The 25,787-nt window shown below is 39.5% G+C and overlaps 1 protein-coding gene across 1 annotated transcript; it reads right to left on the minus strand.

Moving 5' to 3' along the window:
• Positions 1-17,553, minus strand: LOC131251195 (rhamnogalacturonan I rhamnosyltransferase 4-like). Its single transcript, XM_058251762.1, has 8 exons — positions 16,920-17,553; positions 14,559-14,626; positions 14,306-14,394; positions 14,053-14,215; positions 13,675-13,964; positions 13,374-13,578; positions 11,552-11,709; positions 1-783 (listed from the first exon to the last, which is right to left on the minus strand). The coding sequence occupies exons 1-8, from the start codon at positions 17,203-17,205 to the stop codon at positions 495-497; spliced, it is 1,548 nt and encodes a 515-aa protein (XP_058107745.1). The 5' UTR covers positions 17,206-17,553; the 3' UTR covers positions 1-494.
• Positions 17,554-25,787: the final 8,234 nt, after the last annotated feature.

The following is a 25,787-nucleotide window of genomic DNA, read 5'->3' on the forward strand; positions in this document are numbered from 1 at the left end:
TTCCAAAATGAGATCCCAAGGCAACTATGATAGTGCTCGGGAGGAAATTGAATAGGACCAGCATCCTAACATGCATCTGTAGACAATATCCACCGTAGCAGCATCTGCGTTAGCACTTTAAAACAACAAAAGCAATTGGATGATTCGAACAATGTATGTGGAAAAAAAAAAACAAAGAAAGAAGAAGAAAAAAACAGAAAAAAAAAAAAAAGATAAAAAAAAGAAAAGAAAAAAAAGAACAGCAACGCTTATAGCGTATGCCACTAAGAAATGGTAGAAAAGGATCATTTGGGGCTCACGAGTGCTTTTAGTATACATGCACTTAAAACCCCTTTGTCAGCTTGTATGCTCTCTCTTCCTGCAGTACACCTTGTAGCCAGCCGCAGTCTCTTGATGCAGCCGATGAAATCCAAATTCTGCTCCAAACTGAGCCTCTCTATACATTGGAGCTGCAGCACATGGCCAGCTCCAGCCTCTGAAAATGGAGTGGGCTGTTAGAGAAACGAATTGGCAACTGTGCCAACGAGCTTCAAAGGCTCAGCAGCGTTTGACTCAGTACTCAAAGGGCCAAGGCATTCCTGGGGATTGGCATAGAAATAGTCCTCTTCTTTAGGTCGTATGGATATGACTTTCCTCCTTGTGGGTTGGCCCATCCGATGCTCATGAACGTCCTTGACGGCGTGTGAGAATTCATCCCATGACAGGGTGTTATTTAGGTGCAGATCAAGCAGCTCCACCAACTCCCTACGGTCCAACAGAATGGTTTTTCGGAATCCCAAGTACCTAATATGAGTAAAACAAATGCCCATCAATAACAATTAATTTCACATATCCCATTTGGATTATATACCAAATGGTACAGAAGAACAATAGCTCTCAAAAACTTAGTGGAAGCAGATGGTAGGAAAGTTCATAGAAAACTACTATTGAAGAAATTTATATTTTCCTCCTCTTCTTCTTTTTTTTTTTTTTTGGGTTGACAAAATATAGAAATTAGTTCATCATTTGAGCATTATTAGAAACTGTACAATGTTTAGCAATATTTAGGTTAGGGTGCATTTGGTTGCACTGAATCTCATGAAATTTCATCATTATCCAATATTAACCAGTCTGAAATCGCCGTCAAGGGCCCCCACTGATAGTCCTGGCACCTTTGCCAAGGGCTGGCTCATCAATTGAAGTTGGAGGGGAGCATCTCGGGCGGAGAGCAGCTTATCAGCTGCTTAGTGAAGAGGCTGGAAGTTTTCAATAGAGAAATAGCTACTGTTATACCTTAGCCCCAACTAGGGATTGTACAGAACCCCCCAACACAACCCTTGGAGAAGACAATCAAAGAAACCAGTGGTTGTTTGGGCAAAGGGAAAGCGCGGTGCGCTTGGTACGAATTGTTTTTTTTTTTTTTTGTTATTCATGATCCACCAATCAAAAAGGAAGGTCCTACCAACGTATGCCGGTTTCCAGTGGTTGTCTGGGCGAGGGAAAGCGCAGTGTGCCTGGGTGCAAATTGTTTTTTTTTTTTTTTTTGTCATTCATGGTCTACCAATCAGAATGGAAGGTCCTACCTACGTACGCTGGTTTCCATTTCTTCAATTGTCTTCTCCAAGGGTTGTGTTGGGGGTTTTGTACAATCCCTAGTTGGTGAGAGAAGTGTTTTGGATAGCAATTGTAGTGTCATGGTAGTGTTGGCAAATAGTGTAAATCTTCTGTAACGCAGACTACATGGGTCATAGAGTACGCATAGCGTATGTAGTGTGCACGTAGCATATTTTGCCTATGGCATTCGCTAAGCTTTTTTTTTTTTTTTTTTAAATTATAAATGATAATTGTATTTTGTATTTTGTACTTTGTACTTAATTCTCTCAACCTGTGGGATTTTAATTTCTTTTCATAATTGTGACTTGTGGTTTCAATTAGACATTATTAATTAAAGTGGTTTGCTTAGAAAGTTGTTGATGTAATAATGATTTGATTTGGTTTATATATGTGGATTGGCTTTTGATAAATGATAATTAATAATTTGTTTGAACATGCTTTTACTTGAAAAAATGAGTCATCTTTTAGTTGCGCGCGCGCGCGCGCACACACACAGACTATATATATATATATAGTTTTTTCTTACTATTTATCATATTTTTTTTCTATTTTAAAATTAAAAATAAAAGTATTGTGTAGTTTACGCTACTTGTGCCATATGCTACAGAGGGCTGAATGCTACGCCACATGCTACAAAGGGCTAAACGCTACGCCACATGCTACCGCTATTTAAAACAATGGGTGAGAGAACTCATTTATTTCATTGTTGCGTAAGGGTTGTGTAGTTGCATCAAATATCAGGAAATTTCATGATTAATCAATCTAATTTGGTACAATATTTCATGGTATTTCATGAGATTTGTGCAACCAAACACACCCAAATTTGGTGCGAAATATCATGAAATTCATGATATTTGGTGCAACCAAAGACACCCTTACAAAAACAAGGGAATATGCAAACAGAACTGATAAGGTCCGTGCGGCTCAGTAGAACAACAGTAGGACGAAGAGGTCATGTCATAAACAAGAGCAGGGGCAAGACACCTTGCTTTAGAATATTTCTATACTGTTAGAGTTTGGAAGTTGTTTGTTTAGGTAGTGGTAAAAGACCATTGATAAGTGGAAGAGAGAGATATTTCAAAAAGAAAAGAGGTCACAAGAGCTGTATGTGAAAGTAGAGATTTTTGCCATTTATTTTCTTCTCCTATTTTGAAAAAGGGTTTGTTGCTGTCATGTCCTCAAACCTTTTAAATGGCACTATCCTCGATCTGAACCCTTCATTCATTCGTACAACTAGGAGTAGGCCATGGTGCAAGAATCATGCTGATCAGATGATCCTAAACCGTTGGAATGTGCCAATTTGTTACAAATTGGCCATTGTTTATGAGCCATAAATCACATGGTTCAAATCTTCAAATTAAAGTGTTACTTTAGAATTGTAAGAAATACAAAGTGAGATCTATCTAGTAGATGTTTCAAGATGATCACTGGACCTAATTTATTTAGCTGGTCAATCTAGACCGTCCATTGTCATGCTATTGATCGGAAGCTTAGGATCACCTGATTGGCATGATTTTTCCACCATGGGTTGCTCCTATTTGTATGTATGAATGAAGAGTTTGGATAGCCAATAGGTCACCCCATGTGCCATTTAAAAGGTCTGGGGACATTGCAAACATCCCCATGAAGGTGGACGTTAGCAAAACCCTTTTTAAAAAAAATAAAATAAAATGGTAAACTGGATCTAGAAATGAGCTTTTGATTGTTGACATTAACCGTGTGTTTTTTCCAGGTACATTTAAAGTCCATTGGAAGCACCTTCGATGAAAAGATACACTACTTTTTTCTAGATGCATTACCAAATATGAAAGGGGTTGTGTGCATGAGTGTATGAATGCATGGTGTGAGCATAAGCATGTGAGAACGTGTGTGTGTCCATGTGCATGTGTGTGGTGGTGGTGTTTTAGACTTTTAGTAGGTTTTGACTGCTTGAGGGCATTTATGTTATTTTAATTGTTTTAATTAGAAAGTTTTGATAAGCACTGATAGATCCTATCAGTGTTCGAGTTGTCGGTGTCGCTACAAGTTTCGCTGGCCGGAGATAAAGATATAATATTGTTATCGCCGATAATATCGCCGATAACCGGAAATGCAGGGAAAAGGGGGAAACATGGAGAAAATGGTGGAATTTTTCAATGAAACTTCAGGACATGCCTAAATACATATATTTACATATTCGGGAATGAAAAATTTGCAAAAAGAATGCATTAAATTAGAAGTTTCCATTTAATGGGGGTCAAAAAGCATGCGATGTCGTAAGAAATCACTCGAATAGTAATCAAAATGAGTTTATATAATATAAATGCAAGCTTACAACAATTACGACATGCAAAAGTAAATGAATTGACAATAGTGCCATCTAGAAATTCAATGGGGAAGATTAAATGGTTTAAAAATCTTTCCATTGCTGTGATTTTCAAGCTATGATCCACCAAAATGGACCCATGATTTGGATAGATGGATAGCATGGATGAAACACATTCATCATGGTGGGACTGGGACCCACAGATCATTGACCACCAGCCGTAGCCAATCTGTTTCCTTTGGCTGGGGGCGGATTAGATAATGACAAGGTAGTAGCCAAATCGCTACTGAAGTGACGTCACTAAGCTCTGTGGACCCCGCCATGATGCGTGTTGTATCCATACCGTCCAACCATTTGTAAAGATGGCTTTATGGCATGATAAAAGGAATGAGATGGATCTAAAGTTCAAGTGGACCCACCGCAGAAAACTGTGAGATCAGTCACACCCACCGTTGAAACATTTATTAGGCCCACCATTATGTATTTTTTAGATCCAACCTCTTCATAAGTTAACATAGAGATAGATGACGTGAAAACAAAAATATAAGCTTGATCGGAAACTTCTGTGGCCCCTAAGAAGCTTTGAACGGCGGATCACTGTCCCCACTTATGGGGCCCAGTGTGATGTTTGTGAAAAATCCTCCCCGTCGATCCGTTTTGTGAGTTCATCTTAGGACATGATGCCAAAAATGAACCGTATCTAAAGCTCAAGTGAACCCAGGAAGGTTCCAACGGTATGGATGGCATCTAAACATCATTGTTGAACCTAGGAAGGTTTCAACGGTAGGAATTTCCCAAACCACATTTTCCTTTAGTACGGCTCACTTGATCTTTGGATACCGTTCATTTTTTAAAACGAGTACTAAAATGAAATCACAAAACGGATGGACGGAGAGGATTTCTCACAACCATCACATTGGGCCCCACCTGAGCTTGCAACGCAGGAACAGTGGGAAAGGCTTCCGCAGGAAATCCACGTCCCTGATTCACGCGCTGCGGAAAGGGATTTGGCTACTCCCCTGCCGTGCTCTGTGGGCCCCACCATGAGGTATGTGTTTCATCCATGCCATCCATCTATTTTTATAGATAATTTTATGATATGAGAAAAAAAAAAAAGAGGTATATCCCAATCTCAATTGGACCACATTATAAGAAACAGTGTCGAATGAACTTTGACCATTAAAAACTTTCTAGGGGCTATAAAGGTTTTGGAAAAACCTGATCTTTGTTTTTTCCCTTCATCTGAGTCTTTATAAGCTAATTAACAGCTTGGATGTCAAATAAACAGTACAATGGGCCTTAGGAGGATTTAAATGGTGGATATCCAATCACTATTGTTTTCCCGTGGTGTGGTCCACCTGAGTTTTAGATCTAACTCATTTTTTGGATAAAGCTCTAAAATAATATTTCAAAATTAATGGATAGCATGGATACAACAAATGCATCATAGTGGGGCCCACGGAGCACCGACCTGCACCTGCCGTGGTGGGGTCTTTTGAACACCGTCAAAGTGATGCAACCAAGTGAGCTTGCACTGTCAACGCTCACCTGTGGGGTCCACCGTGATTTATGTATTTTATGTACTCCGTCCATCCATTTTAACAGATAATTTTAGGTCTTTAGCCTAAAAACGAAGTATATCCAAACCTCAAGTAGACCACACCATAGGAAACAGTATGAATTGAACATTTACCGTTGAAAATATCTTCGGGGCCACAGAAGTTTTGGATCAAACTTCCATTTGTTTTTTCCCTTCATCCATGTCTGTGTGATCTTATGAACAGGTTGGATGAGAAATAAACATCACTGTGGGCCCTAGAAACGTTTTAACAGTGGAAGTCATTATTCAAAATGCTTCCAATGGTGTGGTCCACTTGATCGTTTGGTACGCTTAAATTTTGGTCTCAACCCCTAAAATAATATGGAAAAACGGATGGACCGCATGGATAGACCAGATACATTCTCTGTGGGCCCAACAGAGTGTACTCGTACGATAAGAGCGTACTGAGTAACCAAGTACGCAATGCCATTCACGCCGCCCGATTCCCAAATTGCGATAAAAACCCCCAAAATCCCTCTCCCCTTCCAAAATTTTCAAAATTTTATCTCCTTCCCACCGATTTCTCCGGATTTTCAACCCGAAAATCCCTCTCCCTCATCCCCCCCCAAAAAAAAACCCTCTAATTTCGAACAAGATCTCGGCCCGCTGGCGGAATCGAGACGTTGCAGAAGATTTTTGGACTGAAAAAAAGGAATTTTTGGGGTTGAATCTTACCGGAAATGTCTATCTGCACTCAACAGCAGCTGAATTCGCGTCTTCCTCCAAATCCGGGCAAAAAAACGGGTATTTCTTATGTTTTTTGTGATTTTCTCGCCGACAACCACCCCTTTTATCGATAAAAGGGGGTTGTTAGCTACAGTTCCCACCCATGGTTGGTGGGAACAGCGAAATATCGGCGCCCTTTTGAAAATACTGAAAATATCGGCGAGAATTCGGTGAAACCTAGAAGCAAAACGAAATAATGGGGTTTCGGTGTCGCCGATAATTTGAACACTGGATCCTATTCACTGCTTCTCCCTCTCACATGTTTTACCTCTCTTTTTCCTTCTTCATTCATTTGCATTTGTATTATGCCAGGGCATTCGATCTATGCCTTTCGTCATCTTTCCTTTTCCTTTTCTTTTATCCCACCATGGAAGCAACAAAATGAGGACTAATTTCAAATTACGGTATGCTTAGAAAGTTAGAATATAAAATGAGGGGCATAGTATAGACTATATGTGATCAACCATGTGTGGTGGACACCATCTATTGATGTGGTTCGATGACCATCTACATCAATCTGGAGAAAGATCGCAGCAGGTCACTAATTGGAAAACAGATACCTGAAGATTTGGAGGCCACATTTGGAAAAGCAACATAAACCCGCTATCTGAGAGAGAAATCTGTATGAATATTGATGGGAACATCATGCACACGCCTCCTCTACGCACGTATTTGAGGAGGAGGCAGGCCCCACTTTCGATTTGGATCGACTACGACATCTTTGGAGGGCCTCATAACTAAGGGGCTGCGTTAAGGAGCATCGGAGTGGACCTGATCATCATATAGATTCTATCATTGGATCTCATGATCATGGTCGACTACTTTAAATGATATAGGATTTTGAGTTTTGACTAATTTTATTATTAGAAACTTCATGAACGGCTTTGATTGCTTAAATTAGTATTTATTTGCTTTAGCTTTGGTATTAGTGCGCGCACATGGCGCAAGGGTAATTTTGTCTCTTTTGGGTTTAGGGTTTTCTTATAAATAAAGCAATCCCATGTAGATATTATCATTGATATTTTATGAATAAAATAATTCCAGCGTTTCTTCTTCTCTCTCTCTCTTTGGGTTGAAGAATCGAATTGGGTACAAAGCCCTCCCTTCCTCGAAGGGCTAACTACCGTGGTGTGAAGCCACATCCGCTTCAAATCATCTCCATCTTCTCACGCATCACATCCATCACCCTCTACACCCCTTCCACCTTTAGATTCACCCATTCTAGCATCCAAGTTTTCTCCTACAGTCGTGCGCAAACAAATTTTCAGATTTTGGCTCATCTGAGGGGCTGAAACTTTGGCAAAGCACTACGCACAAACCTTGCGTCGGATCGTCATGAAATTTGGTATGGAAGCAGCCCATCCCTGGCCGATCCCAGCCTAGAAGGCAGTTTTCGACTTTATGGGTCTCACACACGTGCGGATGACTTGTCACGCGCGAGCGTCCAGGCCCTGCGGCTATCCAACGTGCACAGACCATCCCAGGTTTCCTTTTCTCCTCTATTTCCTTCCTTTTTGCCTAAACAAACCTCCTAACCCTAAAGAGTCCCAAATCTCAATTATTCTCAATTTTCAAACCCAGATTTTCTCCCAAATTGAAACTTAGTGAATCTCTCGAGTTGGGAACAATCCTTTGCAAGAATGGATGATTCTTACACTCCTTTGGGCTTGTTTGGCTTATAATTTTATTAGATCCAACCCTAAAGTTGTGTAGGCTTGGACCCGCATAGATACACCTTTTTGAATGTTTGATAGCATGTAGAATGTTGAATTTTATGACGGTTTAATATTGGTATAATCACAAGCTTGATCTCTTGCACTCCATATTTAATTTCATATCCTGCATGAAATATGGTGGCTATATTTGGAAAATATAGCAGCAGCTCGCAATTTGAAAAATGGACTTGTAGATCTGAAGGAATTTTGAGTTGAATAATATATGGCACCAGTTTTTCTTTTTCCCATTTTCTGCTTAAATCTGGATTCATGGACACTGGGTGGACAGACTTCCTGGTCATTGAGTGCAATGGAACACACTATATCTACAATAGTGATGTTGATAATGAAGCGCTTGAAAATTCTTTATTCTCTAGCAAATGATGTGAATTTGTTTCAGCTCAAGTTGGAAATTAAAGATCTAGAACTAGGTAATTGAAGCTTTTGAGAACATTGTAGTAAACTTCACTCTCTCTAAGAGAGATTGCTTTATATGCACCAATACTACAATGTTGGTGTCCCTGCACTGGTGTACCAATACTACAATGTTGGTGTCCCTGCATTGGTGTCTCATCAGGAATCAGATGAATATGGAAATAATGATGCTTGCATTGTTGTCAAAATCCTATGATTTATGATTTATGATATACGATTTGAGTCAAATCTTAAGCAAAACAACTTGAATCTCCCCTCAAATCCCTTTTTATATGAATCCTACAATTTATGATAAAAATCCTGATTTCCGATTCAAATTATGTGTTCTCTTCTATTTTAAGTTTCATTTGGCTTTCATTTTACGTTTTTAAATTGGTAAGGGCTTTAAGAATCGTTTAGAAAAGATAAATTATTTGTTTTGTTCTTTATAAGAGATTTAATGATATATATTCTCTTCAAAGTTAAATCATGGAGCTTCTTTATGATTTCTTACTTCTTAGTTGGTTGAAACATCAAATTGACATATGACATATCTGGAATGTTTTTATGGACAGTTATGATCATGTTTACTTATATGCATTGTGGAATGTGGAATGATGTTTAGAAATCAAAATATCCTTTTTTGTCAGTCTATAGTATAAAATGAAGCTTTTCCAAAGTTATTCTACATTCAAGAAGGTAACAAGAACATAAATTATTAAAGGATCCTTGTATGTTTTTAAGGGAAATTTCTTGAAAGACAAAAAAATAAAGGCAAGAATCCTTTAACACTATCATGACATGGTATTACTGGTGCATATAGATGCCAAAAGGATGATTGATAAGTTTGACTTTCTTTTCGTAATTTACTTATAGTTTTCAGTTTTTAAGAAAATTATTTTTAAAAAAATCTTATGATTTACTATTCAAACAAAGTATTCCGTAACAGTAACAGTGGCCATAATGGCTATCACCGTTACCTTTACGATACGAGTTGTAACGGCCATTATGACCCCCGTAACGACTGTTATGGTCTCTCTCTCTCTCTCTCTCTCTCTCTCTCTCTCTCTCTCTCTCTCTCTCTCTCTCTCTCTTTTAATTGAAAAAAATTTGAAGAACCTGTACCAGCCCTGTGATAGATTGTTGCGGCCTTTATGGGGGGGCGTAATGGACCATTACAGGGTCAATAACAGCCTCTACGGCTCATTTTTTATTTATTTTTCCAATAATGGCCTTTACGACCGCGTAACATGTAACGGTTGCCACCGTTACCTTTATGTAACACCGTTTATGGTCACGTAACGGCCTTTATGCACACCATGGATTCAACCCCTTTTACGATTTGTGATACGATAATGATTTTGACAAACACTGATTGTTCCTACTCAATGGACTTGAAGCGGAATTTGAAATCAGTAAGATTCATATTCTTGAAAACAAAACACTAGAAAAGGTAGTCCGCTACAATAGTGTTGATTTGCTCAAAAGGGCAATGAGATTTACTAAAAAGGGCAGTGAGTTGACTAACACTCAAAATCTACCAAACCATGATCATTTGAAAGAAAAAAATAAAAAAATAAAAATAAAAATCTGGAGATGAAGCGTACCCAACATGGCAGACAAATAAAATCAAGGATATTTCCTAGAGATTTCATGGTTGACCCATAAAACAAAACGAAATGAAATTTACCCACCGTAGACGCAATAACCACATGAAGGACAGGTGTTACTGATGTAGGATAGGTCACGGATGCCATCATGAAGCGCCAGGATCAAATGAAATTGGCTGTACCTACTGCAAACTAGCTTCCGACAGCCACAACTTTGTGAGTAGTCATAGGAATCGCAATTATAAGATGTAGTTGGAAAGCTATCAATGATCTCTACGACCTGCTAATTGACGGGATTTAGTTGGCTCAGTAAGATTTCATGAAAAATGCAATTTTGATGGCCAAATTCTATTATGAAGTAGAACTTCACTACTTTTAGTAAGTAGTTATTTTTAGTCGTTTTAAGGTTTCAAGAGTAGTCTTATCTCCAAGGCCTCATTGAGTTATCTAAGAATGGTTAACGAGTTTGAGTTTGCTTGGACGTCTTTAATATAATTACTGACTATAGTATTTTGGGGAAGTTTAATATTTCGAGTCAAATTAGGAGTCTAGGCTTAGATAAGCCATATCAAGTGCATTGGAGAGAGCAATTCAACAATTCCCATCATTATCAATTTTATTCGTCTTTTTTCCTTTCTTTTCTTTTATTTTGTCCTGGTGGATCCAAGCCTCAGCATAGAGGAAGACATTAGTAATCTTCTGCTCCCCTTTATTCTTCACTCCTGCTACACTAGTTAAGATGGGGAACCTTCAAAGCGAAAAGAAAAAGGTCGAGCAGCTAATGCTTTTGAGAGGGCACTTTAATATTTTCCTTGAAAAAATTGCTGGGTCTCATTCCAAGATAGTTCAAATTCTAAATGAAGAGTATAACAATCCCGTTAGAAGAACAAGTTCCAGAGATGCAATGTCGCATATTTCTCGTACACTTGACTGACAAATGGAGCGGCTAAAAGGAACAAGCTCAAATTGAATAATTTCCAAATGTTTAATTGTTTTATGAAATTTAAAACCCAGTTTTATTATTCCATAAAATAAATGGAGTTTTATTATTGCATAAACAAAAGGAGTGGCTACAAGGAAGAACCGACATTTTTGAATGTTACCAGGATATTTACTGGTTGATTAAAAGGCGCTAAAATCTGTTAGGTCTAAAGCTCTGCTCATTGCATGTTGTCTTATAAATGTATTGCATGATGCATCTTCTTTAAATATTCTTTATACAAAGAACAGCCCATTTCTAGTACCTTTGCATGTGCTTGAATGGTTGTTTTGCTCATAAGTTACCTCCCTCTAGGAAGTACAATAATAGATAATAAAGTATACAGTTCTTAGGTACTTCAGCATGCAATGTCAGTATAAACAACGTTCGATGCTAGTATTGTTAAGCCAGTTGGGTATGCCTCCAAGGATGTCACTTTTCTTTGAAGTTCCATTTTGTTTTTAAGGAAAGAAGACAACCCTTGGCATTGTCAATACGAACAAATGATGTGAGCAACTCAACCATTCTCCTTGTTCTTCTTCATTCATATTCATTAACACAATCAAGGAAACAAATTACATGCGGTAGAATTCAGAATAAGAGACAAACCTGCGGTGCCCTTCAACAACTTTTGCCATATTACCATCATAGCTGGGAATAAAAACATCACTCGCAACAGAGACTAGATAGTCTAATGCTGCCATCTGAGTGGAGTGATTATGAAATGGCCTCAAGTCTTCAAGAGTAAGGAGCATCTCCTTCCTTACCTGAAATGCAAATTTGAGAACTAAATTCAAGTTGTTTGTAAAATAAATAAATAAATAAATACAAAGGCTAATTAAGATGGTTATGGTATAAGACCTCCATAACAAGGAAACTCCATTTTTCAAAAGATTGCCAAGTTGAACACACACTGGACACTTAAACCATAATGATTTAATCATTTTTTCAATTTCTATTTCAGTACTATTTACTTTTTCTATAAGTGGAGGATTTTATTGAAGTACTACATCCTAATGATATAGTTTTCCATTTGTCATGATCTATTTTTTCCTACAATTTTGTTTTGATGAACTATTATTTCAAAGTAATCTACTTTTGATATATTATCCTATATTCCTATGTGCTCTGGATTTTGATATGAAGGGAGTTCGTCTGGCAAGGGGGATCTCCAACAAGGAAATTCCTGCTTCTAAAACGGGATGAGGTGTGCAAGCCATTTTTGGAAGGAGGGGCAGGTATTAAGCGTCTAGATTTGATGAATTCCGCCCTATTAGGAAGTGAGCTTGGCGCTACGGTATTGAAGACGACTCCTGTCTATTGAAATCTATTGTTGTTGCCAAGTATGGTTTGGCTCCTAGAGGTTGGTGGACTAAGGGTTCTTCTCTATACCGTTCATCTGCCCTGTGGAAGGAGGTAGCTTGCGTAGCAGTTCTGGTCTTTCAAGGCTTGGACTTTTCCGTCAGTAATGGCGTGAGAGTTTGATTTTGGGAGGACCCTTGGTGTGGAGATTTCCCCCTCTAAGCTTTGTTTCCAATCCTGGGGAACCGGTGCCCTTATCCTGATATATCCGTCTCAGAGCACTTCACGGGTTTTGGCTCAGAGTTTGGATCCCTCTGTTTAGGAGGAATTTGTTAGATGAGGAAATTGAAGTCTTATCTAATCTTCTCTCTTGTTTGCAGCATTTTGTGATAGATTTTAGAGCTAAGGTTTTGTTGCATTGGAGTCATGAGAAAGCGGGAGTTTTGTTGGTGCGATCTTTCTATGGAGTCTTATCTAATTCTAAGTCTTCTATTCCTCCACTGTAAATGTTTTCACTGCAAATATAGTGAAAGTGAGTTGTGACGGGCCCAGCGTTATGTGTTCTTCACATCCACTTCGACCATCATGCATGCCATTTTTCATTTGGCCATGGATCCAAAAATCAGGCCAATCCATGACTCATGTGGGCCACACAAGTAGGAACAATTAGAACGGGAAGGGTATGCTCTCCCAAGTGTTCCCTATGGTGTGGCCCACCTGAGTCGTGGATTGACATGATTTTTGGGCCCATGGCCAAACATGGGGAGGGCATGCATGATGGTCTGAGTGGATATCATCAACAAATTATGGTTGGGCCCACAGAGGTTTGTTGCATCACAATTGTGGTGAAAATGTTTGCAATTGATCATTTATTTTTGTATATATAGTAGATCTGTAGGCTTTTTAAGTCTTCCCTTTTAACTACAATAACAGAAATAAATAAAAACTGCTTTTTTTTTATATAAGAAACAAGCAGCTTCTACTAGAAAAAGCAAAAATAAATACCAAAATTTCAATGATATACAGCTCTTTTCGATTTTTTGCTACTTCATAGAGTAGAGAAGCATTTCCTGAGGTCACTGTATTGAACACAATGCACATGCCTACGTCCTAGTTGCATGAAACTTACTATTTTAGGGTATGCAGCCCGTAGAGCTGCCAACCTTCTGTCCCCACCATAGATTTCTCCGGAGGCAATGTATATTTGAGTGTCCCTTGCAAAACCTAGTGCCTGCAGCACCAACGCAGTTTCCTCTGGTGTAAGAGGGCATAGCCCCTCGAGTCTTTTTCTCTCGGACACAATCTCCTTCTCTTTCCACCATGGATATGCGTACCTAAAAGTTCACCGATGCACACTATAAGATAACATCAGCAATTAGTCAACGAGAAGAGAAATAAAGAATGCTCTGAGATTCAAATAAGCTGCAGACCTCATGCTTGTGAGCTCCTCAGTCTCTTCAGCAGAGCATCCATGTGTACAACCAGAAAATGCTAGCATATCCATCTCATATCGCAGGTGGAGGACAACAAAAAACCCACTGCTCCGGAGGATCGAGATGAGCTTATTTCCTAGGGCCTCGATCTGTGGAGTAAACCTCAATGCCTGATAGTTAACCCGGCAGCGTAGCTTTTGGAGTTTAATAGGAAGGCCATTGTTCGCCAAGCGAGCATCTGTCTTGTTAAAGTGGACCACTTTATGCTTCCGAAAGAGTGGTAAGATCTGCAATCAGAATATCCTCTCATTAAGGCATGAAAAGTTAGTGTTAAATAATCATGCTGTGATAAAAAGATCACTTCTTCACTCTGACCTGTTTAAGATAGTATTTTTCACTCGACCAGCTTACTGGCGGCATTGAGAACACAGTGCTGTGAATCTTCCTATTAAATTTTTTTGGAAGTGATTTTACAATCCGCACTTCATCTCGTAATGAATTAATGAAGTGCTTAATGTTAAATATATCCCCGAAGTCACTGCATAAAATATGGTAGGTTAAATGACAATTGTATTCCATAGTCTACATATACAACTACAGCTTATAGTTGCAGACGGAAAGTCCATACCTGGGATCAGCCCAAAAGGATGTTTTATCGAGCTCTGGAATAAGTAATGTCAAATTCAGGTAGCGGGCAACTGTCACCATATCACAGATCTGCAATGACTCATACATAAAAGAAGATGAGTGACAACTGCAACAGGGGTGTCCAATAAATTGAATATTCATTGAACTCGGTCACCAGGATACAGAAAGGATCTTAATGAAAGATGGCCTATACAAAAACAAGATAAATTAAATCACAGGAAGGATTTACAAACCGCAGCTCGCATTTGGTTCAGGCCCCCATTGCATGAAACTCTCAGATAACCATTGTTCTTGTAAACCCCTGCACAGATGGTTCATGCAGTTCTCAAAACACAGTAAACAAAGTTGAACCACAGCAGAACTATTCAGATCACATAACAGGATTTACTGTTTTCTTCTTCTTTTTTCCTTTTTTTTAAAATTTTTTTTTTTATTTATATTTAAATGAAAGGCAATAGGATTAACTGAAAATCCTTTCAGGGTTCTGAAATGCAGCCATTGTCGAAGCTATATATTGGCAGAGGGAGCTAACTTAATGCTAAACATAACAAAACATCCCAAGAAAACATGACCACAGTAAAAACCCTGTCAATATAATAACTGAAAAATCCTGTTCGTATGATCACCTCTTTTTAAGCAAGCTAGAACATCACACATATATTGGTCCTATGGTTTCTAGAACAGACTGTTATTTCCTTCTTCCTTCTTCTTTCTTCTCTTTTCATCAAAAAAAATAAAAAATAAAAAATAAAACATAACAAGAAGAAATGATGAAAAGATGTGAGACCGAAAGTACAAGAAGACATATAGGACGGTGATACAGTAGGAGATTTGGGGGGTTCCAGTAATCAGGATGGTGTACAAAGATCCCTCCTTAAGAAAGCAATCTGCTTTTGGATTCACCTCATCATGAAGATGAAGGGATTCACAAATGACCAAGATAAGTCTAAGGCCTCCCAGACAGTATCCACTGGCATCCAAGGATATTTATTCCCACTATCCACACGCTTGATGACACCAAGAGGATCTCCTTCCAGAATGACAAGGCCTGAGAGTCAAGGAAAAAGTATTTGAAACCTCGAAGTAATGTATATCTCTCTACTTCTTTCAATTTCATTACTCTCACTAGGTTCGAATAGGTTAATTTCAACTCTCCCAAATTATCAAAAATTATACATCCAACTCTCGCAGGACATGGAGTGCTCGTTCAGCTTCCTTCAAAACCAAGCATGAGGGAATTCACGCACTCTCTCTTGGCTCCCATTTCTCACTTCTCCACCACAACACCTTGGAATCGCACGACTACAACCTTGAAGTTGTTTAAAATTAAAGACTGGAAAAAATATCTTGTAGTTCTCACTTTTAAAGATTCAATTTATTCCTATATATCCAATTATTTAGATCACTCATTTACATAAAAACCAAAAAGTCACTACCAAGCACAAATTCCACTGGTCCTCCTTTCAGAACGAGGGAGCCAAATACACTCCTGTTATAAAGTTCCGATCGAATCCGGCATCAACCAAGAAATCAAACAAGTTGAATCATGGTTTGAAATATCACCAGATACACTCAACATCGTCCAAGCCGTACCTGAAGCAAAACGAGTCACCAAACGGATATGGGAATGAAACGGGACCGAGTTGGGGTGACCACAAGTGAGTTGCCCTCCAAAAAAGTTACTTGAATCCATGGGTCGAATAGGTAGCATTGACCAACCAAACAAATGAACAACAAAACTGATAAGTGGTTGACATTCTCTTGTGCTTGTGCAAAACACATATAGACTTGGATTTGATTTCCTTCTCATAATTCATATTCAAAATCAGGTAACCTCAATGCCAGGTCCAGCTCCATGGTTCAGTGGTAGACAGACATTGTTTCAACACTGAGACCAGGGATCGAGTGCCCATGTGGTGTGGGTGGGCGTGTGAGTGTGTGGGGTGTGGAAGTGTGTTTAAGGGGGAAAAAAAAAGGTAAACTCAATGCCACATGGGTCTCAACATTGTATAGGTAGTTCAAATCACCTAATCCTGTTTGCAATCTTCATATCAATCTGCAGAAGAGCCAATCACCAATCAGAGCCTTAAAGACCACAGTCGTGGAATGCTTCCATGAAGCCACAGATCATGGCAATTTCTTCAATTCTACATTTCTCCAACTAAAACCCATCTAATGGCAAAAACCCAACTTTTATTTTGTTCATTATGTTGGTTATTTCAATTTCCCAAATGAAAACCCTAGCTTAAATTATTATTATTATTTTTTCCAAGTAGATCCAAAAAAAAAAGTTCAATTGTAATGTAGTCAGCAAAACCTACACCGACAATTCATTTGTCACCTTTCGAGAGTATTCAATTCCAATTCTGCGAAAGAAACAGAAATGAACATGAACTCATTCTTCATTTTTAATTATCCATTTCTTTTACTCCTGAGTAGATAGATTAAAAAAATAGTTCCATTGCAACAGAGTCAGCAAAACCCACAAAAAAACAATAAACACCGCACACCAAAGCTGCATTTCTTGCCTTTCAGGAAAGAATTCAAATCCCAATTCTGCCAAATAAACAGAAAAAAAAAAAAAAGGAACTCACGCTTCGGGAGAAGAGCAGGCGGTGACGGAGCAGCCCCAATCTCGCTCCGGACAGAGAAGCTGGTGCTGTTGGTATAGTCGGGGCGGCGATCGAAGCAAGGCGGCCATCCCTTGGGAAGTAGCCGGGGCTGCCATAGCTCAGCGACGGAGGTCAGCTGAATCAGGCCCGTCCAGAGCAGTACGCTCGTCGTAAGGCGGAGTAACCACACCCTCACGTGACTCCTGGTGAGTGACACGTGACTAGTACTCCTCCTCGGGGGCTTGCCTTCCATCATCCTCTCTCTCATTCCCCTGCATTGCAAGACATTCCTTCCCCAACATTCCACGCTTTCCCAAAATACTCCTATGAGGATTAGAAAATTACAGAAAGCAAAAGAGATTGAGAGAAATGAAAGGAGATTCGCTGTTGTTTCTGCTCTGAAACGGTTACCCTCTCTCTTTCTTTGTTGGGGGTTGATTTGATGATGGAATGGTAGAGATGTGGCGTTTGGTATTTATTCTCTTTTACTCCTTTTCTGTATTTGAGCCGTTGTGTTCTGGTTTCGATGGTTTTGGTACTCATTTTTCTGGAGCTAACCCTTCCCTCCAATGGATATGCCAATCCTACTCTCTAATCAATGTGTCACGTACGCGGTTGATCTGGACCGTCCATCAGGTGGGCCATATCCTCGACGTGATATGGCTGCGTATCAGGATCTCCTTTTCATTCAATATGAGCCGTTGATATACTGGAATTCTCTCCAACACATGTTTTACCAAAAACACCCAAGTCTGTGGGGCCCACCTTATTCTATATGTGGAATCCACTCCGTCTATCGCGTTGAGTGCCCTATGATAGGACCCAAGGACAAATTTAAAGTAGATCCATAATTCATGTGGGCCCCACCAAGTGGAACAACCGGGATGAGATGCTAGCCGTAGGTTCGTATGTGGGCCACCATAGTATGTTTCGTAAAACTCTTTAATAAAGAAAATACAAAAATCAGACGGATAGAGAACTCAGCCGGGCCATATAAGTTTTTAATCAGACATATTTTATATATACGGTCCAAATAATGAGTAGGTTTTATATATTAAACATCGAACACGCCATGGACCTTTTAAGCGTCGTCTCATTCTGATGTAATTGCTGCGAGCACACCTACTCATGAAGTGGGGCCCACCAGATAAATGGACCGGATCTCTCATGCATGTTTATGTTGTCACGTGTGCTGCTCACGCCGGAAATGGGATACGCATGTATTAACTGTATACATTAGGGGAAGTTATTTGGTAATCTGGCAGAGGTTGACTCCTGATACACATGCACTTAGAAATTGAATATCTTGCCGTATTGTGAAACCCATTGTCTCTAAATCACAGCCCTAAAATCAGATTGGTTGTATAATCCCAGCCTCTGATTCATGGGCACTTGTTCGTTGAAATTGGAGCATTGAATATTTTAAATTTTGTCTAATAAGGGCTCATTAGGCCGGACAAATCCCTTGCGATTAGAAGGGATGGGATGGATTTTGAAGTAATGATGGTGGTGTGAGCAGATTGGTTTAAGATCTATAGGACTGCTATATTTTGGGATAAGTTTTCCAAGTCTGTTTGGCATGCCCAACATATCTCAGGATTTTACCTTCTAATCCCTTCCAATCCACCCAACTAAATATACCCCAAGCACGATTGAACGGAAATACGAGGGATGGGATGAATTTTAAGGTTAATGATAGTGATGTTAATGGATTGGCTTAAGATCCATGTGTTTGCAATATCGCGAGACAAGATCATTGGGTCTGTTTGGCTTATTTGGTATATCTGAGATTTTATCATCCCCTTCCTCTTAATTTCTCTTAATCCGCCCGACTAAACAAGCCCTAAATCTCTCTTAATCCAATTTTATACATTTCCTACTACAGCATGTGTGGGTGTTCAGCAGGTGCGTGTGTAAAAGAGAAAAAAAAATGTTCACCAATCCAATAATTAAATAATCAGATAAACACATTCCTTTATTCATGGCACATCTAAATTGAAATCCATAATTTGAACACCTCCATTTGAATTTCTTACACTTCAGTATGCAGTTTCAAGTAATACTAAGTGCGGGCGTATCATCCGTCATACTGTATCAGAGTATCAAATGCTTCATCGTGAATAACGTCTCGAGCGGGCCGGCTCGCACATTCAGGGTGGAGGAAGGGCGCATCTCCATCCAGTTGGATTAAGGCATTTAAAGTGTACCGCTCGCTGGAGATGCGAGATAGGCATACGCGTGCAAAACTGTCATACGTGATCTATCCGGACCACTCATCAGGTTTATCGTCTTTGGAAAAGAATATTCTTTTTAGGAAACTTGATAAACCTTTCAGAAGAAATGCGCACGTGTAAACAGACTAATAGTCCAAAATCAAAGTAAATATTTGATTCATCTAGAAATGATATCCACCTAATTATTTTAATTTTATATAAGGAATTATCATAATACGATCTACATTATGAACGGACGAGATCTTCTATATGTATCCTATGGTTGAATACATTGCGCGAAGCGTCCGCCCATTTCATGCGACCACGTACCTCCGCCGTTTGCAATTCTATTGAAGTGGGGTGTACTGAGTCACGAGACTTGGCATTGACACGTGGAATTCATCGGCGTCATAAAAGCCTGGCAGCACCCACCGCACGGGCGTGGATTAGGTGCGTCCGGGGTTACAGCTTAGTGGGTGAGTCTCTGACTGTGGGGCCCATCAAGATTTATAATTTGTATATCCACACCGTCCATCCTTTTTGCGGATCATTTTAGGGCATGGATCCAAAAACGAAGCAGATACAAATCTCAGGTGGACCAGACCATAGGGGATAGTGGTCATTAAACACCCACCATTAAAACATCCTAATGTCCACTGTAATTTTTTTCCATCAACTTGATCTACAACTTTTGTGGCCAACAAAAAGTTTTTAATGGTTAATAACACCTTTTCCTGTGGTATGGTCCACATGATATTTGAATTTATTTCAATTTTAAATAGATCGTTAGACTGAGCTGGCAAAATTGATGGACGGTGTGGATATACAACACAAACATGAACGTTGACCCCACGGTCAGGCCTCACCCACTTACCCCGGGACTCACGTAAGCCACTGCTCCAGCACGCTGTCCACGTCCCTGGTTGTTATTCTCTCCCATGTCTAGAATTCCATTAGGGCCCGTTTGGCCGGGTGGATTGGAAGGGATTGAATGGTAGTTGACCCCACGGTCAGGCCTCACCCACTTACCCCGGGACTCACGTAAGCCACTGCTCCAGCACGCTGTCCACGTCCCTGGTTGTTATTCTCTCCCATGTCTAGAATTCCATTAGGGCCCGTTTGGCCGGTCGGATTGGAAGGGATTGGATGGTATTATCCCTTCTGATCCCTCGAACCAAACACGTCCCACGCAAATTTGAAGGATTACGGTGGATTGGATGGAATTTAAATGTAATGATGGTGTTGTCAGCGGATTGTCTTGAGATACATGGGATTGGGATCAGATCACCGACTCTGTTTGACACGCCAGGCCAATCCTGGGATTTGACTTCCAATCCCTTCCAATATCATCCAATCCCTTTCAATTCGACCGGCCAATCGGGCCCTAGGGTCTGTTTCAGCGGTGGGATTAGAAAGGATTAGGTGGGATGGGATTAAAAAAACATAATTATTACCTTGGCAGGGATTGTCCCCTGTTGCCATGGGATAAGATTAATGCCCTGCTTTGTTGATAATACGGTGGTACATTGAATGGATATACCTACCATCATTTAAAATTACCGAGAATAACACACATATGTTATATCCAAACTGTTCATTTGTTTTATAACTTCATTTTATGGCATGGACCTAAAAATGAGGTAGATCCAAAACTTATGTGGCCTCAAAGAAGTTTTCAACGGTAAGTATTCAATCCCTGTTGCTTTCTATGGTGGGGTCCACTTGAGCAGTAGATTTACCTAAGTTTTTGGCCCACGCTCTAAAATAATCTTGATAAATGGGTGGACGGTGTGGATATAGCCCACACATCATGGTGGGACCTACAACAACTTGCTAACATTGAGTGAAATGGGCACAGGACCTAATGCAATTCTATTTAACGTAATTTCAAGATTTTTCTTTCTTCCCAAACATAGAGTGGAATTGGCACAGAACCAGATGAATCCCATCCCACCTAATCCCTTCTAATCCCGCCGCCCAAACAGACCCTTATATTTTAAAGATAAACCCGATTAATGTTCCTTGAAACCGGTTTCAAATTAAATTAATGTACCACTCCTTGGGGCTGGATCCCGGTGGATGGAATCCACTCGCCTTCTGGGTGCCTCTGTTGAGGGCTCTTGGCGCTAATTAGGATAATTTGAGTTTAATTAGAGTACCCACTAGTTAATTGTTCATTTTTATAGTAGATTAGACCTATAAAAATATTGGGACAAATAATTTAAAGATTTTCAACCTTAATATGATTTTGTTAGTACCTGGTTAGAAATTATGAGTAAAGGTTATGGATTTGGGAGTGTTAAGCACTCACTCTACTTTTACTGATATATAATCACTACTTCATAGGATTTGACTATTCTTGAGGGTTAAGAATCAATTATTATATGCTAATGTTGTATGAAATGTAATGTTTATGATTGAATCGGTAAAGTTTCTTATGGGTAAGATTTGATTATATTGGCAAGCTGCAGAGCATACTTTCGAGCCGATTCGGTACAAAAGTGTGGTAGATGAATGACATGAGTGTTGCATAATGCAAATGTTTGGATTATAAAAAGCTTAATTGAATATTGAACGGTTGGATGGATGGTATTGTTGCTAAGGTTGGGTTGAGAGGCTTGGATCAAGACCTAGATGGCTCAGGTAGCTTTGGATTTGGTTGCACTTAATTGGACCCGGGTTAAACTCTTTCCCATAGCTCTTTCCTTTCCTTGGTGGAGGGATAGAAGGGCTAAGTTAAATTTTAAAAGGGTTTCTTAATTATTTGTAAGTGAGAGAGGATGTCTTTAAATGTGAGAAGGGGCTATTTACAACCCCCAACCTAGTTTTTTGATAAATCTTGCAAAGGTTGAAGGTAGAAAGGATTTGGATGGTCTCAGAGTAATTTCAGACTTTTTGTAAGGGAACGAGATGCACAAGGATAAATAGCTCGTAAAAGTAAAAAATGTGCACGTGATGAGCGACATACTGAGGGTCGCTCGTCATTTGGTTTTACTTCAGCTTCAAAGGGAGGCTCCTACCATACACTTGAACAACTTTGGTCATCTAAAGCTGTTTATTGTCTCCTCTTTTACACCGATTGGGCTTTGGCATGGGCTTGGGCTAAAATGAGTTTATGGACCTATCTTGACAAGGTGAGTTAACTGAGTAGGCTATGTGGGCCAACCAAGTGAATTAACTTAATGGGTTGACTCAACAGGTTAACTCAATAGGTTAAGTTTTTATAGAATTTAGGTTTAAGGTTAGGTTTTTGGCGAGTTTATGTAACTGAGTGAACTAGGTTTAGGGTTAATTCTTAAGGTTTTAAGATTTATAGGGTTTGGATTTAGGGTTCAAGGTTCGGATTGCGTTTGAGGGTATGGATTATGTTTAAGGGTATGAATAAGGGTACAGATAAGGGTTTGGATTGTGTTTGAGGGTATGAATAAGGGTTTGTTCAATCTCAATCGGCTTATCGACATGAGGTAGGGTGTCTACGGATGCCTCTCTTTGGCAAAAGTTGCGTGCAACCGAATGCTAAAGCAAGTAGACACTCCACATTCCTTAGTCAAATTTGCATGTAGTCTAGACTCATTATATGCCTTTGTATTTGTGTCAGTTGATTGTTTAAAAATAGATAACTGGCACATATTATGGAGGTTTAGGGAAAATGTTGCGATTATCCCTGTGCTTTTCGTGGCATTACGAGCGACTATTCATAACCTTTTCACTCTTGATCAATACTAACATCGGAAAGGTATAATAGAGCCAATGCGCTTTCTGCAGCCTTATGAGGATACTGACCCAAACTTGAATAGTTGTTTCTTCCCGGATCATCCTGGAAGTATTTATTTTACGTAATCGTCAAAGTGGTTAGCTACCCTATGCTTTCTATAGCCTTACGGAGAGCTTAATACGCCCACTTGCACTCGATAAAGGTACACAAACATTAAGGACGCATGTGACATTTTTCTCACAATCTGCTGGTTTTTATACTTAGGTTATAATATGTCATTTCCATCATTTCAGATGGTTTCTTCTAACTGAGGTTTGGCCTACCATCTCGTCCATTAATTAGAATTTGGTATGACCACTCTGACACTATGACTTCAGAACATCCGTACTCCGTATGCATTCAGTCTTAACAATTTTGGGGAAACCGAGAATCATTTAAACTTGATTTGATTTTGCGTTGGCCCCTACCTAAAGATATGGAAGAACCCTTAGTGCCTTGAAAGCCTAATACTCCATATTTTTAAGAAATTTTTGTAAAAGTTGCCCCAACTTAGGGAGTGATGCTCTGTGGAGATTTTTATTGCAGATTCTTTTGAAAATGAGTCCAACTTGTTTAACTGCATCCACTGGGAGAGTCTGTGGGTACTTATTTAACTGCATCCACTAGGAGAGTTCGGGTTTTACGAGTTGGTTTTTATTGAAAATAATGCATGAGATTGATCTATCCTGTCATGGCTTGAGACTTGCTGTGGATCAAGATTCCAACTTTACGGTTGGATCAGTTCCATCGTCTCAATACTATTTCATGATTCTCTAAGGGTTTTATTGGGGATGTCGGGGGGCAGACAAATTGTGATGGTCCATTATTGTCAGGACTCCACTTGGGATAAAGTTTTAGAATTAACCTGCCCAGCGAGATGTGGTTTGATGGCTGTGATTATTTTTTGTGATTTTTCGAAAGTAATCGTCCTTCGGATTGTGAATCTACGGTTGCGATTGATGATAGTTTTTATTGAGTTTTTTTTTTTTAAAGGATAATCCAGTCCAATCGCAATCAAACGATCATGATCGATGCTGACTTTTATTGAAATATTTATTTTTGAAATGATCCAGTCCATTGATGGTCACGATTGATGCTATTTTTTATTAAAATATTTTAGAGAATATCCTAAGATGATTTGGTACATTAAATTGCAATCCAACGTTCGTGATTGATGCCGACTTTTATTGAAATGTTTTTGAGATTTTTCGAAGATGATCTGGTCCATTGAGTCGCGATCGATGTCGGCTTTTATTGAAATAGTTTTCAAATTTTTCGAAGACGATTCGGTCCATCAGGTCACGATCCAACGGTTGTGATCGATGCTGGATTTTATTGAAATGTTCTTGCAATTTTTTGAAGATGATCCGGTCCATTGGGTCACAATCCAATGGTTTCAATAATGTCAGCTTTTATTTAAATATTTTTTTAGATTTTTTAAAGATAATTCGATCCATCGTTTCACAATCCAACGGTTGCGATTGATGTCAGCTTTTATTAAAATATTTTTATGATTTTTTGAAGATGATCTGGTCCATTAGATCGTGGTCCAATGGTTTTGATCGATGTTGATTTTTATTGAAATGTTTCTGCAATTTTTCGAAGATGATCCGGTCTATCGGAATGTGATTCAATGGTTGCGATCGATGCCAATTTTTATTGGAAGGCATACTTACCATGTTGTATTTGGCTTTTCAGATGCTTTTGATTGATGGATGGACTTTAATGTTTGATGTGTCTACTGTGAGCCTTGTTTTTTAGAGATTTGATGCCTCAAGAAGGTCTTAAATGACCTGGATCATGCTTTTGACGAATTGGATCATAGATTGCACCATCCATCAACGGTTGGCCAATTTCTATGCTTAATAGCCCCACTCCAGGCTATGTTTTTCACCATATGATATCTTGAGAAGGTTTTGGATGATATAGATTGAATTATGACAAAATTTGAGAGCCTTTGGAGGTACTGACGTCTCCCAAGAGGTTGTTTGCTCACTAGACTCTACAATTTCACCCACTATGGGGCCTATGAGCCAATCGCGTGGGGCAGAAGCCAAGGATGAGGGACAATCCATACATTCTTTCCTGCTAACCCCCTCTGTTTCTAGACTTGAAAATATGCCGATTTGACCCATTTTCTCCCTTATGTGTCCCTCTTTTGTCTTCCTCTTCGTCCTTCTTTTATCCCTTTCTTGTGGGCTCATCTTGGCCCTTGGTGCTGGGTCCTAGGAGGGTTTTGTTGATCTTAGACCCATCCTTCAAGTTCCCTCTTCATCTTATGGCTTAGATCTTCCTAATGATGTCACATTTGCATTGATTGAAAGTGGCATTAATGGATAGTTAGATGGGGGCATTGAAGTGGTGGTGGGGGCAGCAATGAATGCTCTCATGATGATTGGAATTCCAAATTTTTCTGATGGGTTTGTGGGGTTTGATGGATTGGAGAGGGAGGCCATAGGTGGTGGTATTGATCAATTGGATGTGCACCATGGGGATGGGTTGATTGACGATATGTATAAGGTTCGAAATGAAAAAGAGGGGCTGACCTTCTTATTGGATGGTTGGGATGGCATGGATGTTGCCTGGGATGAGTTAGATAGGCCTCTTGATGGATTAGATGAGAGATCCATCCATTTGGTAAGTCTTGATTCGATGATTGACTATAGAGATCATGTCCCTTCAGCGATGGATAGTGGTAACGACCAAATGGTTACTTTGGATGGTCAAGATGATGTAGAGAGGCTTTGATACCTACGAAAAGATGAAGATCACTTTTTATCACGCCCCAGACTCGGAAATCGGGCTCACAAAATTTTCGATCGCCGAATCCGGCGCTGACAGCCTCCATAGTACTCCATTCTTGGCTCCCGGCACCCATACACC

This window comes from Magnolia sinica, chromosome 7 (assembly GCF_029962835.1).
Source record: "Magnolia sinica isolate HGM2019 chromosome 7, MsV1, whole genome shotgun sequence".
Classification (NCBI taxonomy): domain Eukaryota; kingdom Viridiplantae; phylum Streptophyta; class Magnoliopsida; order Magnoliales; family Magnoliaceae; genus Magnolia; species Magnolia sinica.